At 37.0% G+C, this 16,713-nt stretch overlaps 1 protein-coding gene across 6 annotated transcripts in view; it reads left to right on the forward strand.

Annotated features, from left to right (window-relative positions):
• SNX24 (sorting nexin 24) overlaps positions 1-16,713 on the forward strand; it is a 106,143-nt gene that overhangs the window by 22,712 nt on the left and 66,718 nt on the right. For 2 of the 6 annotated variants that reach the window (XM_066989106.1, XM_066989104.1), the window contains one exon: positions 697-8,853. The exons of 2 other annotated variants lie outside the window; for them this stretch is intronic. In XM_066989106.1, coding sequence (XP_066845207.1) covers positions 697-749 — 53 coding nt within the window. In that variant the 3' untranslated portion in view covers positions 750-8,853. Of the gene's footprint in view, positions 1-696; positions 8,854-16,713 lie in introns of those variants that run through there. 2 more of the 6 variants (XR_010828005.1, XM_066989105.1) reach the window with 2 other exon arrangements.

The following is a 16,713-nucleotide window of genomic DNA, read 5'->3' on the forward strand; positions in this document are numbered from 1 at the left end:
TGGATTTTCAGAAAGTTCTTGTGTGCTTGGTCCTATGTGTGTTCTGTTGAGCCCTAACACACTCTGTTGCATCTCAGACCATATGTTTTGCCAGAAATCACAGGTAGAGCAAGGCAGTAAAGCAGTGTTGTGCCACCTGCCATTCCAGTTCCCTTTTGCTGCTCTTAGACGCATCCACAGGTTGCTTAGTTTCATTTTATTCTCGATGTCTGTAATTAATTTATTGTTTATATTTAGATATAGCTTTTTGCCTTTAACACCAAGGAAACAACCAAAAATCTTCAGCAGTTCCTGCAAGACTAATACTTTAAAAAAGAAGGCTTGGTGCAGAACATTGGGTGTGCAGCAGTGTGGCAATGTGCTTCTGGCCCGAGCATTAAATAAGCCCCTTGTATTTCACTGCTGTCCTTGGCATAGCGGGTTTTTGGTGCTGACTGATTTAGAAATCCTTAGTACGCAAGGATCACAGTTATTAACAAAGAAGGTGACTAAGATGAAAGATCTTTATTCCTTGTATCACATTGCCTTGCAGGCAATTTCTGTATTTCTTAAGGAAACAGGGTGAGATTATGGGGGGTGGTGTGATAAGTAGGCAATAAGAGTCAACATTTACTCAGGCCGAGGTTGCAAAATTTTAATGACGGAAGCCCCTTTCTGCCTCCTGCATTATAACAGTTCTTAATTCTTATTTTGTAGACAGTGAAACAAGATTCCATTTACAAATCATCAGCAGATTTGCAGAGGAGTGAGTGTTGGGGACTGATTGATCAATTTATCAGGGGAGGCAAGTGAGTAGCCAGGCAATTTGTGTAGTGGCTGACAGCCTTTGACTGGAGGCCTCAATGCTGGATCATCGAGGCACTTAACTAGAAGAACAAAGTATTATTATTATTTTTTTTCTTAAGAACAGTTTCAGCACAAGCTTGTTTGGAGACATCTAACACAAGACAGAAGATTTGATTTTGATTACTGGTTATGTCCAGGCCTCCATGAGTGTTTTTTACCCAAGAGCTCAGTGCATGCACAGACTGCCCACGCATTGCTGGAGAGGTCCTTTGGACACTCAAATCTGCAGAAGAGACAAGGTACCATGAGAGCACGCTCTGAAAAATAGTTTGTGGAAATTCCCAAACCAGCCAAATATGCTCTTACATCCCTGCAGTCACTGCATGGCTTTGCACTGCTGAACAGAGATCAGGTCTTGGAACCTGGTACAGGTAAAAAGCTGTAGTTTGATCAGAGCAGACTACTGATGCAGTTACATGTCTGGCTTGGCAACAGCTTTGGCATTATGTTACTTTCTACTACGATAAAGAGGGAGTAATGGATTTTAATAGGCTTATGCCCCTTCTGTTAGTGCAAACAGCTTGGAGACAGTCACATTTTTGATGTAATACAAAGCTACAGACTCCGTGTTTCACCAAGCAGACTACAGGGGACAAAGGTTTTGAAAATTTAAGTCCTTCAACTTTTTGACAGGTTGTGGGAAGGACCAGGTTCACCTCAGGCTAAACTTCTAACAGTGCTTGGCCCTCTTGAGATCTATCTCTTGGGTTTGTCTCAAAGCTGTGCACATGATTTTCCCTTGCCCTGGCAACTCCTCTGATGGTTTTTGACACTCGCTCCGAAGACACCTGGATGGCAGCGGATTCCTAGTTGAACTGCACAGGTTTGGTAAATCATTTCCTAGAGAAGCTTTCTGCCAGATTTACTCCTTGGTATCGCAAATTGGATGTCTGGAATTAGCAAATGTTTCTAAAGTTTTTTGAATTAAGTGTTTCAGTGTGTTATTTCCACATTCACAAAAGATGACAGTAATATTACTTGTATTTGATTTTTGTGAAGAGCTGGTATAGTCCAGTAAGGATACAGTAGAAAAAAGGGTGATAAGGAAGTTGGTAATGCTTGGTTCAGTTCAGGTTTAACGTGGCACTTGCCAGGCCTGTGATCAAATATGATGAGCAAGGCAGACCACGACAAAATTGGAGCACTTGCTCACTGAAAGGCACCAAGATCATGAGAAGTAAGTTTTTAATTATCTCTGAGGCATTAAGCACTAAGGGATTCATTAAATTATATGTTATTTCTTGATGTTCATGTCTTTGGAATGCATGACTTTTAATCTCAGTGTTATTTCGTTTTTGTTTTTTTCAACATAATAATGTCTAAATTTTATACTTTCACAGAGGATGTTGTAGTGCTCTGTGTATTTCAGTGGAAATAATAGCAAAGTTCACTGTTTGGTTTTGAAAAAAATGTGAAGTTACAGTCTTCTTAAATATTTCATAGCATGTCGTTGTTTTTTTTTTTTTTTATTATTCTTTGTGTAACATTGTAAATATTTAAATATGACTCCCCCCAAAAAATCTCTGTAACGTGGAGATCCTGTTGAAGGCCCTAGGGATTTGGTGTGCTAAATTAGCACTGGCTGAATGCATTTCAAAAACAACTTTGGGCTGTAATTGTTCACTTCAACAGCCTGGAGTGGTCAGAAATGAAGAGTCAGGGTGTAGGCTAGACTGCATGTGACCGCTGAGAGTTCAGAGGTCCAGATTTTGCCCCCCGGTTCCAGCTACCCCTGAGCATCCGGAACTAGTGGTGTTTTTTGTGAGCTCCTGGTATGAATAAGTATTGTGCAGCAGTGGGCTGACTTGGTTTAGATGCAGTAGAAATTTTCAATAGCTACAGAATATTTCTCTTAATTTGCAAGAATTTTTAAGCAGGGAGAGAATGTTGAATTTTTGTCTCCTAAGCTTTCTGAGCAGAGGTTTCCTTTAGGAGTGGCAATTAACATTGCTTTCTAGTACTAGATTCTTGAAATGAATACTGGCTGAAGTGAAGTTAAAGGCAAATGTTCCTCTTGTTTGGTGAATCTCCTGCATGCTTTATGTTGTAATTATATGTGTTTGTTATTAAAAAGCTTGATGGTCAAAGAAATGCACTGAGAATTCACATTTAGTGCAAGCTTTGCTGTTTTCAAGTCGGTTTTGAGCCTAGCTGGGTAATGACTTCACATAGTGTGTGTCTAATATATAATTTATTTAAAAAAAAAAAGTGAACATTCAGCACTTCAAATAAACAGACATATTTTTAAGACTTTGTTTAAATTAATAAATGGTATATTAGGTGATATGTGTGACATTGATTAGGTGATCAATGTCAGAGCACATTATTGGTCACCTGGCTTATTAGATAGTTGTGTATGAAACCAGATAGCATTTAGACAAATAATTAGATAATTCCATGACTTTGTGTGTTATGTATAATATAAACAGTAGCAAAATTAGTCTGATTCATGGGGGCTTATTGTAGTAATTACTACTCATGTATAATTGGGAAAGCACGGTAAGTATATATTTTTCTCATTTAAAAACTAGTAGACTGAAGTTTATTTCTCCTAGGTGTTTTTAAAGAAATTTTTGGGGAAACATTTAAGCTCTTAATAATAATGTCTGTCAGCCACAGAAAGAGGTATATGTATGGTAAGCATTCTTTACAAGCCCTCTGCTTGTTTATTTTGTTACTTGTATTAAAAGGAAGAATTAATTTTTAAGAGTCCATAGGATGACTGGAGTATTTTTGCCTATGAATTATTAGTATCAGTCATGCTGTAACTTGAATGAAATATGTAAATTCTTTACCTGATGTTTGCCCCTGTAAATTAGGGCAGATTCATTCCCAGGAGTGATGGTTTCTTTCGGTTTTTATCTTTGCTCGGGTGCCTAGCAGACCGGTAGGGGTCACTCTATGTATGCATTGAATTTAGGAAGTATGTAAGTCACTTTAATTACTTTTTTTTAAATTGCATATGCTAACATACTTGAAAACAATAAATTCTAGAGAAGAATTGTACTTGTTATTTGTTATATGATTCTATTATATTTGAGTTGGGGCCGTCTGTACCAAACATAAAGAACATTTCATGTTATGACATTCAAATGCATGTCATGACATGAGTTTTAACATTTAATAAGCTAACTGAAAAGTGTTGCATATGTCAGATACTGGATGTCTAACTTGATACAGCTTCAGAGTTGACTTTGAGAGAGTCAATATTCACATCTTGAAGAAAAGCTGAGTGGTTTGAAAGCAGCTCTGGTTGGAGCTGCTGCGCTTCTGTTCCCTAAAATTCTGAAAAGAGGCTGGTAAAGTCTGGTGAGACAGATCAATGGACCGTGTAAATGCTTCAGTGATGTTTTCTTCTATTTCACTCAAAAAGCGAACTTTAAGGCCATTTTTGACAAGTTCAGTGGAAAGATACCAAGCATGTTTTTCCTTCTAAAGTGTGTATCTCTAAAGAGAAATAGATGGTTGATAATATCCTGCCCAAGTCTGGTGGTTAATCATGCAACTAGTTGATAATCAATGTGGTCACATCAAACCAATATATAAGATCCATCTGTTTCTAGTTTTTCTGTAATGGTAATGCTGAGAAATATCCCTCTTCCTTCCATAAAATCTATATCTAAGGATTTGAAATATTTTCTGTATAAGGGTGAATAGGGATGAAAGAATATGAACAACCTGATCTTCTCATAAATCAATTGTTTATCAAGTTTTAAGTGAAATAGGAAGACTAAGATTTGTTGTTTGTATTACTTACTGGAATTTCTTAATGAGGGATACATTGCACATAATTATATGGAGCTAGCTTGTCTGTTAATTTTCATGTCCTCCACCTAATGTCTTTTTCCAGACTTATTGCAGTAGTTTCTGTACACGCATTATTCTGTGCCACAGTTGTGCCAGTAGGTGCTTACATGTGTTATCTTGAGTCTTATCTCAATGTTGAAGCCAAAAGGAATCTTCATGTTAAATGGTCTGTGGAGAAATTCCCGTTTTCCAGGAAAATCACCCCAGTGAGTTCCAAAACTAATGTCTCAGTTCCTGGATTTGGGCAGGTCACAGTGGTCTGGCAATTTGCTTCAGAAAAACATAAAGAACCGTGTAGAGTTGGTTGAAACTGAGATAAAGAGTAAGAACATCTTTTTACTTTTCTCTGCAGCAATAATCCTCTAACCCTCTGCCTGTCAGGATTAAACTGGTTAATTTCTGTAATACTGGTACAAGAGCAGATGGGAGCAGAAGGAGATAGGAAGGTATGAAGTGGTAGCATTGCTTGTTTTTCTATGCCTGCTGAAGTATGTTTAAATTGATTGATAAGCAGTATCTGAAAGCTTGTGCTGATCACTTTTAAATGCATTGCACTCTGACAACAGAACCAAAGGTCTGCACAAGCATCATCTTTTTCCATAATTAGGTTGAAATTTTAGTGATTTTGGTAATTTGTGCGTTACAATGAGGAATATCTTTGCTTCTTCCTTTCCTTAACCGTCTTCCCTTTTCCAGGCATTATATAGCATTGAGGGGTAGGATAAACAAAGTGGTAGAAAAGAGCATCGTTCTTTACATTGTATATTTATTTTACAAAACTGGTATTTTGGTTGATTAAGCATTCTAAAGAGTGATATCTCACAAGCACAGAAATGTTTTAAAATGACTGATAAATATTTGATTAGCGTAGAATAAAAAAAATAACAATCCTGTAACAAAATACTATAACCAACTTTTCAGCAACTGTTACTTGAATTAATAAGACTAGTTCAACTCCACAGTAAGAATTTCGTAGCGTAGCATGAGATTATTTGTTTTTTCCTTCTTGTAATATTTGTTCACTGCATCTCCAGTGAAGTCATTATAGCGTAAAGGAATGACAGCTTTTCTTGTTTCCACCTGCCCCCAAAAATACTGGTTGTTCTGGTCATTTAAGCTTAACATTTTAACACCTTTATTTCATCAGAACTGGTCTTTGAAACAAAAACCTGCTGTCATTTTCATTTCAAACACTATTAACTTTCATTATGTTTATCAAAAAAAAAAAATATTGAATATTTTTGCCTCTCCAGCAGATGAGTACATAGTGACAATCTGCAGTGGTTCATGTTAGTGATATGTTGCTGACATGCTAGAAACCGAGGTTATTAGTTTCAGTTAGGTAATTCTAATAGTTACAGTTGTACATAGTACTAAACCTGACCTACACATGATTTATTCTGATGGTTAATGATAATTGAGTAGTGATAATTAGGAGAGTAATGTATGTTCTTTTAATAGGGAATATTTTGTTAGAGCAAATGATTGATTGTGTTACTTCTTGCAGTTGCAATTCTTTCTTCAAAAAAAAAACTGTCTGTTCCAAGGATTGAAATAAGGCTTTCAATGAGAGTTCAGGGGTCCAACACAAATTAGTAGTATGACAAAATATCAGCATACTGAACTATACTTTCAAACAACAACTTGGTGAACCAGGTAACCAGGAAAACAGAGTAATTTTGCTTCTTTGTCCATGTTACAAATAGTATCATCTCTCTCCAAAATATACCCAAATAATGTTTTTTTTAAGTATTTTGACAAGAGCACCAAATTCGTGTGTTCAGACCAGTCAAAGGAAATTGTTTCCAGAATTCTGGAAGGATAAAAATATTTTATCACTTTATTGCTTGCAGCAGTGTTGCTATGGTTTTAAATGAATGTGTTATTCTTTTGCTTTACCTGGTTTTCTACATGTACAAGTTTTGGTTATATTCAGGCTTTTTTCTTCAGTCGCAGTTGTTGTTACATGCCTTTTTCAAAAACTTGATCTGATTTTCAGGTGTATGTGTACACCCACCTATCTTAACTTTAAAAAAAAAAAAGTAAAAATGAAAAAACAAAAATAAACAAAAAAAGAATCCCAAACAGTAATAGAACTGAGTGTTGACAACATGGAAGCCACCCACCAGGGAGGAAAGATTTTTCTACATCATAGAGTAGAAAATGTTGTACTGGTTTTAGATGTTCCTGCTTGTGCCCTGTACGGAAGACAAATCAGTAATTTTGGCAAGGAACAGAGTAATGCTGAAGCTGGAAGAAGGAGCAAAAAAAACCATGGAAGTACACTGAGAAGTTGTCGTAGAGCCTCAAGAATTATGTGCCTTCAGTGTAAAGATGGGACCTTCTCTGTGTGGCATGTTTTGCAATGGAAAGATCTCATTGTGATACGTGTTGTAGTGACTAATGCTTTGGGATTCAAAACAGCAGAGAGAACTGTAAATTACTGTAAATTAGTAAACATTGTAAGTGTTTGTGACCACATGCACATGTTTTTCTTAGTCTTTCAGGATTCCTTTTAAAAATGTTAGGTTCTTGGCTTATTGTAAACCTTTTTAAAGACAACAGCCTATGGCACTAAAATCTATACTTTTCCACTAGCAAAGAAAGATGCCTCTGATGCATAATGAATCCAAATATTAGTTTTTCTTTTGACTTTGACTTTAACTCCATTGAGTTTAACCAGGAAAACAAAAGTCATTGCTTCAGCTTAGTGTGCCTGTCTGGAAAGAAGTGATGATACTGCTACAGGCATGCTTTGAGCAATGGCTTGGGCATTTACCCAGTTCATATATCCCTGTCATAAAGAGTCAGTTTCTGTTCTTTTGAAGTCAGATGCAGTGATGTAGGCTTTCTGTGAATCATTCACAGGGAAGAAAAAGTCTTCTGTCTCTTCTGAAGCAGAAACATGCCTGTGATGAATGTTTTCCTGTAATAAAATAAAGGAATATTAAAGTAATGTCCTAAATATGAGCAAATCATTTAGATTATTGCATGCTGCAGTTAGGAGCTGGTAATTGCTTTAGAAAAATAAGAGCTGGACCTAAAAGGAATTAAGTTGTAGCTATCACATGTGAAAGTTGGTATATGTTATCTAAAGACTGAAATAGCAAAGTGTGTTTATTGTAATTCTCTTTCAAATTCTGCATGTCTTCATGTATCCATGTCAACAGCCTGTCATACAGTCTGTGTTTCCAGTCCTCTTAGCTCCTACTCTGTTACAGTAGAAATACATAGCTTCTTGCTTTTCCTGAGAGAACTCTCTCCAAGGTATGTCGAGCAAAAGTTGGGAATAAATACTAAGTAGTGTATCCCTGATTTTCAGAGCAACTCAAAGTAAATTACTAAACGAAGAGAGATGTTTCTTGTGCTTTGTATAGATACTTTGTACTTCCAATAAAACAGACAGTTCTAGATCCAGGGTTAATTTTAAAGTAGGTTTGCTTTGGTTTGGGTGTTGGTTTTTTTTCATAATTGGTTATGAATTGCTGCCATCATCAGTATCAGTGTCAAGGCTTTGAGCCCAGATATTTATGCGTATCAGACAACTGAGATGAAGAGAATTTCCTGTTTTCTGTATAAGCACAATGTACAAGAACGAGACTTGGAAAGGACGAAATGTAATTTGTCTGCAACTTCTTGTCTAAAGATATTCTTCCTGATAATTTTAGAGTTGTTATGAATAAAAGTTTATGTAGCAGGGGATTTTATGGCAGAAATGCAGAAAATTTCTTTGCCTCTTTTTTCTTTGTTTAAAAAAAAAAAAGTCACCGATAAAATAAGTTTCTTAAATATACATAAAATAGCATCCTATCTATACTGTCCATTGTCTGAAATACTTCCTCTTCCCTTCCCACCAACTTCAGGAAGATTACAGAGTTTGCTTTTTAGACATTTGGCATCACGTATATTGAAGGTGACTGTTTTTTTCTTTCATTTTCCCGTTAGATCTCTACATATTAAATATGTTTGTTTTTGTGTATGTGCAAACAAATGCTGACAGCTAACCATAGTATCTGAGATGATGGAATTACTACTAGACCTATGCAGAACTAACTGTGTGAAAATGTTGAAGATATATTTGAAAACCATTTGGTAAGATTAAGTCTTTGATTTCATTTTTCCGAGTCATTGTAAATATCAGCTTCTGGGCTGAAACGTTCAGTTACAGGTAATGCACATTGAAATTCTTACTAATTTTCAGTGAGATCAATTCACTTGCTTTGGGGTGGGGTTGGGGGGAGGGGAACAGGCAAAAAAAGTATTCTGCCAAGGTTAATAGAATAAATAGTCTTGCAGTTGCTCTGAGTGTGTGTGTGTGTGGGGGGGGGGGGTTATCCCCTTTTGAGAAGAAATTGGGAAGTTTCATTACAGCAGGAAAAGTAGTTGCTCTCTACCTGAAATTTTATCCAAAATTATCCAGATAGTATCCAAAAATCTTAGCTTACCCCAAGACTTTTTTCAGTATCAAAGCAAAATTCTTCTAGATTTTTTGCAGTAAGTGTGTTACAAGAACACCAAGAAAAGAAGACTTTTCTAACTGTTAGTATTTTTGTCTGAGAAAAGTTTCAGTGATTCAAGAGAGATGAAAATAGCAGGACTGTTGCCATCTTTTCACTTTGTTTATATGTGGTATATGGGATTGTCCACATTGTTTCTACTGAGAAATAGCAGAAGATATACTAATTTACAATATTCAGTTGCATTTCTCTGATATTTTTAAAGCATAGATTTCTTTAGTTATGTAGGACATGGATTTAGTCAACCTCTGGTCTCATGCTGCTTGTCTAAATCAAGGGAAATGCCTTCTCTAAGAGTCTTTTATCTCTTCCCCTTTGAAATAGAAAGAATTTTATGAGTGTCTGAGGTGGCCAATAGATTTGTTTTGAATCTGAAAACTGTTTTAAATTATAAGTAGCTAAATTATGTGCATGTCTTAACTTCTTAGGCTGAGCGACACTTACCAATCGTGAAGAGTGACTCTTGGACCATCTTTTTTCCCTCTAGATTTTCTTCTTTGTTTCAAAGACTTACTTGCTTCTTTCTACTCTAAGATATAACATGAAGAGCAAGATCTTCTGAGGTCTGTTCTGTTGTCAGTGCACCCCTAGAGTTTTACGATTTAAAGTTATTCAGTTAACATGCTGGCTTTTTTGAGTCTTTTCTGTTTACTTTGTGCTAAGACTACTCTGAGTCTTTCATTTAGACTGCTAATGTAAACGTAGATTCTGTAAGGAATGGTTATATAGTTACATCCTTACAGGTTGCTATGTGGAAAGTGAGTTTACACTGACATGATTTTCTATTCAAGGTAACAAAAAGAGGAAAGTAATAAAATTAAGAAAATGAATGTTTTAGTTTTAGGACAGTGTGTATGGAGAGACTCTGCTCAAGAACTCTTCAGCATTTAAATCAATACAGTTTGAAAGACTCTCATACAAGTTGATGTAATAACCTCTGAAATACTAATGATCAGTTATCACTTCCATTGGGAAACTGTACCAGTCCCAAGCACAAAAATGGTCATTTAAAATGTCTTTACTAAGCAGTACAGAATTCTACAGAAGTAAATCTTGAGTAGTTCTCACTCCCTAAATGGTAATTCCATCTTTTTTTAAAAGGTCAGCTCAATTAGATTTTGGCAAGATTGAGTCTTCAGTGTCTCTTAGTATATTCATCAGGACACATTGGCTGGTAGTTTGCAAGTGTTCATGAACAAATCAGGTTAGTAATACATTGGGTACCAGTACAAATAGATTGTCCTCATCACCGCATAGACGAAACACTCATGAGAACTGCAATTCTTTAAGCACTAGTGGCATGATATAATGAAGTTGTATTCCATTAAGCACTTGTATACAAGGGAGCAAAATGTCATCACCTGAGTGTGGCTGCATTTCTGTGATACAACCTCATCTGTTCCGTCAACTAGTTTTGCTCTGATCAATAAGCAGTTTTCTGTGGCCTTTCACTACTGTCAGATGTCATTGAATGATGTAAATACACGTCAGAAACTAGAAACTTGACAGCTCACCTAGACTAAAGAGAGAAGTGCGGGAGGTGGTGTACTGCTGGGATAGACAGAAATGACAGCTGATGTCTGCTGTGTATAAATGATATGGTATTGCTGTAGACAAGATTTTTCATTTTCCATAAGCATGCAACAAAATGCTTGTGGCTTTTACATGAGTCAATCATTCAAAAAGACTGAAGATGAAAAAAAAGGGCTTTTTGTATCACAGGACACAATGTTTAAATGGTCCACTTACAAGTTACTTCTATTTTATTCTTGTCTTTTGACACTAAGTCGTGGGTCCTAACTGCTGATAAAATAAAGGAAAGTTTAATAAGTACTGATTTTTTTCTCCTGGATAGTATGGTGTGAAGAAAATCTCTAGTCATGGTGACATACTCTTTCATCAAAGAATTCACTTCCATCAGAGAATTCGGGTTTTTGTTACTGAACTACAGGATCAAAAACCTGAGTGTGTTTTTGTGTTGTGTTGGGTTTTTTTTTGGTTGTTTTTTATTTGTTGTTGTTGGTGTTTTGTTTTTGTTTTAATTTTGAAATGTTTTTAAAGTAGTTTTCAAAACTGATAGTAGAGTAGTAATGAAAATAGATATGTATCACTGTATTGAATTGTAGGTGAACTGTGCAATTCTTATTTGAAATTTTTGGTCATACTTCATGATTCCAACAGGAGATCAGCTGTTGTAGGTGTTAATAAAAAGAGAAATGAGCTTAGTACTACTCTGTATTACATATATAATTCATGAATAGTGGGTTCATGGGTTGTTCCAATTTTAACACAAGAAATTTACGACACAAATTCCAGACCCCAGTTTTCTGGAAGGAGGGGAAGTTTTATGGTTGGAGCTAGATAGAAATTTAAGTAAGAGCATAGTATTTGACTTTTTGTCTTAAGCATTGATTTGATTATTCTTAAGTAGCATAGATGTCTTATATTTACCATTTTTGCTTCTGCATAAAAAGGAAAACATGGAAGTTGTGATTTTAAAGGGAAAGCAAATACATTAGTAAAATGAGATCTGCTTAAAAAAAACAAACAAGCAAACAAAAACTTTGATGTAGTATTTCTAAGGTATTTGTAATACTAATCTTACTGATATATCCTTCCACTCTTCCTCTCCTGGCCACTGGCAAAGCTGCTTAGAATACAAGGGTGTTTTCTTTGTGTCATAGCATGCACGTGTACATGTGTCTATAATGAACTGCCTGTCCTATCTAGTTTAGGCTTCACTGCCTGCATGGTATTGTAATTTTTTCAATGTTCTTACCCATGACACTGGAGCATGAGTTGTGTGAAGAAAAGCTTGAGAATTCAGATCTGCAGCAGGCTTTGAGTGTTTGTCATGTGGCCGGTTCTTTTACACTGGAGATTTGGTCTTCACCAGTCACTTACTGTACTGCCCTGCGTGTACCATGTCTTGGCTGACGTGAGTCAGAATTCCCATTGACTTCTGTAGTCCTTGGTTTAGGCTTCCAGGACATGTATCAGCTCCACATCTCCACGGGGTTTCTTACAGGACTTCCCAACAGTAGCTATCCTCAGCTGGGAAACCTACAGCAGGTCTTCTGAGAGAGGCATGAATCTAGAATTTAAAATAGTCAAGGAAAAACACTGTAAATTAACTGCATCCCTATTTTCTCAGATGTCAGGTCTTACCTCTGCCTGTCCTTTATATTGTTAATTATTTGGTGTGACTTACCTTTTTGTTATATGCAAGGAATGGCTATGTGCTCATCTGCAATTATAGATTATGTTTGCAACAAGTGCAATGGAAAGTAAAGTAGGTGTTGCTAAATCACTAATTGCTACTCTGCCAGCATGGCTAAATTCATTTGCTGAATATGACAAACCTATGAGTCTTGAGATGGAAGGGAGGCTGCTACAAGTTTTCTGTGTAGGCTGTTTATTTTAAATCAGACAATTATTTCAGGTTGACTTCTTTATCTGGCTCATCAACTCACTCAGGGGCAGTATTGTTGCTTTGCAAATGAGAAACATTACTGTTTCCAGCACATAAAATGACCAAAATGATGTAAACAATGCTAGGGTGCATAGAATATTGCTACAAAAACATAGTAGTGTCAAGGTATAGCTACTAAACGAGACTTTTTTGTCTGATCTCATAGCGGCCACTTTTTTGTGGGGAAGAAAGGGAGAAGATTGACTTGGGTGGGGGAAGGAAATCATTACGTAGAAGGAAATTATTTTAGCTTCAGTCTTGTGTGTCTGGACTCATCTTGAGAATGGCAGTTGACGATCTCTAGAAGCTAGCATGAGGTCTGTGATGCAACTTAGTGTTTTAAGATACTTTTTAGTGACTTTAAATATATATTTTAGCAACTTTTTAGTAGATTTTAAATGAGTCTACTGTGTATTATTTTTTTCCAATTTATTTTACAAAATCACCTTTATTTTATTTGGAATATTTGGCAACTAGTACTGGCAAGTAAGATTACAGATATCATAATCCAGTGTAACCCCTCTAAATATTGTAATCTCCAGAATACCTTGAAAATCCCCAAAGGAATATTGTAAAATTCCACTTTCCCATCATTCACAATCTCACTCTCAATTTATTATGCTTTTAAATTTTTTTCTAGACCTTTTTCTGCAACAGTTCTGAAATACTCTTGCAGTCCTAAATATACTGCAGTGATACAAAGATTTGGGATAACAGGCAATTGTGTAGTTGCCCCAAGTATGTTCTGATTATATCAATTTTCCATATCCTTCTGTTTTTTCTCTATGTATTGTATGTATCAAAATGAACATATGGTCAGATATATTTTTTTATTTACAGATTTTGCAGTGTTTCTTTCACTTCAACTTCTTGTTCCTTATTAAGACTTCAGAGATACAAACCAGTAGCTCAGTAATTGCTTTCTTGAATCTGCCTTTAATAATTACATTTAGCAAAGCTGTATCGAAAATTAGAAAGGCAGAGACTAATGGAAAACTAGATTTTTCACTGAATTAGAAAGCAAGACAATCCATATATTGACAACATTTCAAGTTGAAACAGATCAGGAAAACTGTTTTGGACTGTCTGTGCAAAGAGGCAAACACAGGCCTGATGTGCAGTGGCATCTGCATTTTATACAGCCAGAGAAACTATAAGAGATTTCATGTAAATAGGTGTCTTGAGAGCGGACAGTACAAATCTGATTTGGAAGCAAGTCACTTGAGGTTTTTTTAGTCAAAGTTCTTTTTTCTTAGCTCTAACAAAAAGTCAAGAAAGTACAACTTTGCACTGATTAAAATACCTTGAAACATGAAGTAGGGGGCAGAGGAAACATGTTTGAAGTTCTTGTTTTAGACTGGACCACAATCTGCAGAAGAATGTTTGTAGAGGTTGTTATGACAGCACTATGAGCCAGTCTGTATGAAGGGGGTAGAAGAGAAAAGGTATTTGGTCATTACTGAGAATTCTCACCAAAAATTTAAGGCATTTGAATTCCTATGTTAAGAAGAAGCAAAAACATTGAAACTGTTTTCAGGCTCTATTCCTGATAAGTTTAATATTTTAGATGCCTCTTATTGTTACAAGCAAGCAATTTATTTACTTTTTTATTAAGTGCAGTGTTTTCAGTAATAACTGGATGCTTGTGGTTATAGTGCTACTTCGAAATTTAAGAACTGGGGGAACACTCTTTACAATGTGTACAGATCTTGCACTGTAAATAAATCATCCTGTAGTATTGTTAGTTGGATTTAAAAGCTTGTGTTTACAAGATTTGTATTTTAAGAGAGGTTTCTTTTCTGCTCTGTCACCAAAAGCTTTAATTTTCCGTGGAGGTATCTGAGCTGTTATGTTGATAAAGGTCATTGAGGTGTCTTTGCATCTTCTGTGGTGTTTTGACCATGCATTACTTCAGTTATCCTCTTAATAGACCCTGCCTAGCAAAGGTTATTTTTACATCTTCAGTGTTTCTGGAGACCCTTATTTTTGCCCAACAGGACATTTACATGGTATACAATTAACTTTGCCTTAAATCCCAATCACATAATATAGAACTTGAATAAAAACTGTCATTGTATAGTCATAGAACTAGAACAGCTCAGGTTGGAAGAGAACTTGAAAGATCATCAGGTCCAATCTTTTGGGGGAAAAGGGGGCCTGGATGAGATTATCTAACACCCTGTCTGGTCACATCTTGAAAATTGCCAGTGATGACTCCACAACATCCCTGAGGACTTTGTTCCAGTGATGGATTGTTCTCACTGTAAATAATTTCTTTCTTATATCAAGACAAAACCACTTCTGGTGCAGCTCATACTCGGTTTCCCTTGTCTTCTCAGCATAAATCCTTGTGAAGAGAAAGCCTCTGTCCTCTTTGTGGCCAACCTTTAAGTACTGGAATAAAGTGATGAGCTTCCCCCGGACCTTCTCTTCTCCAGGGTGAAAAGACCTAACTCCTTCAGTCTTTTTTCACAGAGCAGGTTCTGTGGTACTTTGATCATCCTTGTGTCCCTCCCTTCGACCCCCTCCAGTCTGTCTGTCTGTTTTGAAATGTGGGGACCAGAGCTGGACGGAGTAGTCCAGGTGCTGCCTGGCAAGCACTGAGTAGTGTGGGATGATCACGTATCTATCCCTCCCTGTAACACCTCTGCAGGTGCAGCCCAGCATCCAATTTGCCTTTGTTGCTGCAGTAGTGCAATGCTGACTTGCGTTCATCTTGCTGCCCACCAGGATCCCCAGGTCCCTTTCATCAAGACCACACAGCTTCTAGCCTGTACTGGGACCTTTGGTTGTGTCATCCCAGGTGAAGGAGGACCTTGCAGTTGTCTTTGTTCAGCTTCAGGCAGTTCTCGGTTGCCCACTTGTGGTTTAACCCAGAAGGCAGCTAAGCACCACACAGCCGTTCATTCACTCACTCTCCTGCACCCATGGTGGGATGGGGGAGAGAATTGGTGACAAAAAGGGTAAAAACTTGTGGGTTGAGATAAAGACAGTTTAATAAGACAGAAAAGGAAGGGAGAATAATAATGATAAAAGAAAATATAAAGCAAGTTATGTACAATGCTGCAATTGCTGACCACCTGCTGACCAGTAGGCAGCCACAGGCCGAGCAGTGGTCCTCCCTACCCAGCCAGCTCTCCCAGTTTCATTATTCAGCATGACACCACATAGCACGGGACATCTACTGCCTACTGCAGCTGACAGCTTGCAGAGATAATTCCTTCTAGCAGAATAGCTCTAGATTATTATAGGGAAATCAAATTTGCATGAAAGCATTTTATCTCTCCCCTTTTTTTCCATGTCGAAGTTACCAAACATTCACGATCAGTTACTTTTTTACACCCCCAGCCTCCTCGCTGGCAGTGCAGCACCAGAAGCTGAAAGGTCCTCAGCTTAGTGCAAGCACTGCTCTGCAACAACTGTAACATCAGTGTGTTATCAGCATTATTCTCATCCTAAATCCAGATTGCAGCACAATACCAGCTACTATGACAAAAATTAACTCTATCCCAGCTGAAACCAGGGCACCACTCTTCGAGCTCATCTGGGTCGAGATGTAAGATGGCATCTCCCTTTTGATGTGTTCACCTCACCACTCAGCTTGGTGTCGTCAGCTGATTAATACATATTGGTAATCCAAGAAGCTTCTTAGCCCAGTAGCTTCTATAACACTGAGAATACCTTAACAAAGGTTCAAAAGATAACTAGCAATAATTGGCAATGTGCTATACCGTTCAATGATAACAATGTAATGGATGAACAGTTGGCTGGCAGGTTCTAGTAAATGGGGTTACATTAGGCTGGTGGCCAGTCACTAGTGGGGTTTCCCAGGAACCTCCATTTTAGGGCTAGCTCTCTTCCATATTCTCATAAATTACTTGGATGCAGGACTCAAATGCACACTAGGTGAGTTTGCAGATGACACTAAATCAGGAGGATCTGTTGACTCTATTGAGGGCAGGAAGGCCTTGCAGAGAAATCTTGACAAATTAGAAAGCTGAGCAATAACCAATAATATGAAGTGTAACAAGAACAAGGACCAGATTCTTGGGCCAGCCAACCCTGTCTGTA

This window comes from Anser cygnoides, chromosome Z, assembly GCF_040182565.1.
Source record: "Anser cygnoides isolate HZ-2024a breed goose chromosome Z, Taihu_goose_T2T_genome, whole genome shotgun sequence".
In the NCBI taxonomy this organism is placed as follows: Eukaryota; Metazoa; Chordata; class Aves; order Anseriformes; family Anatidae; genus Anser; species Anser cygnoides.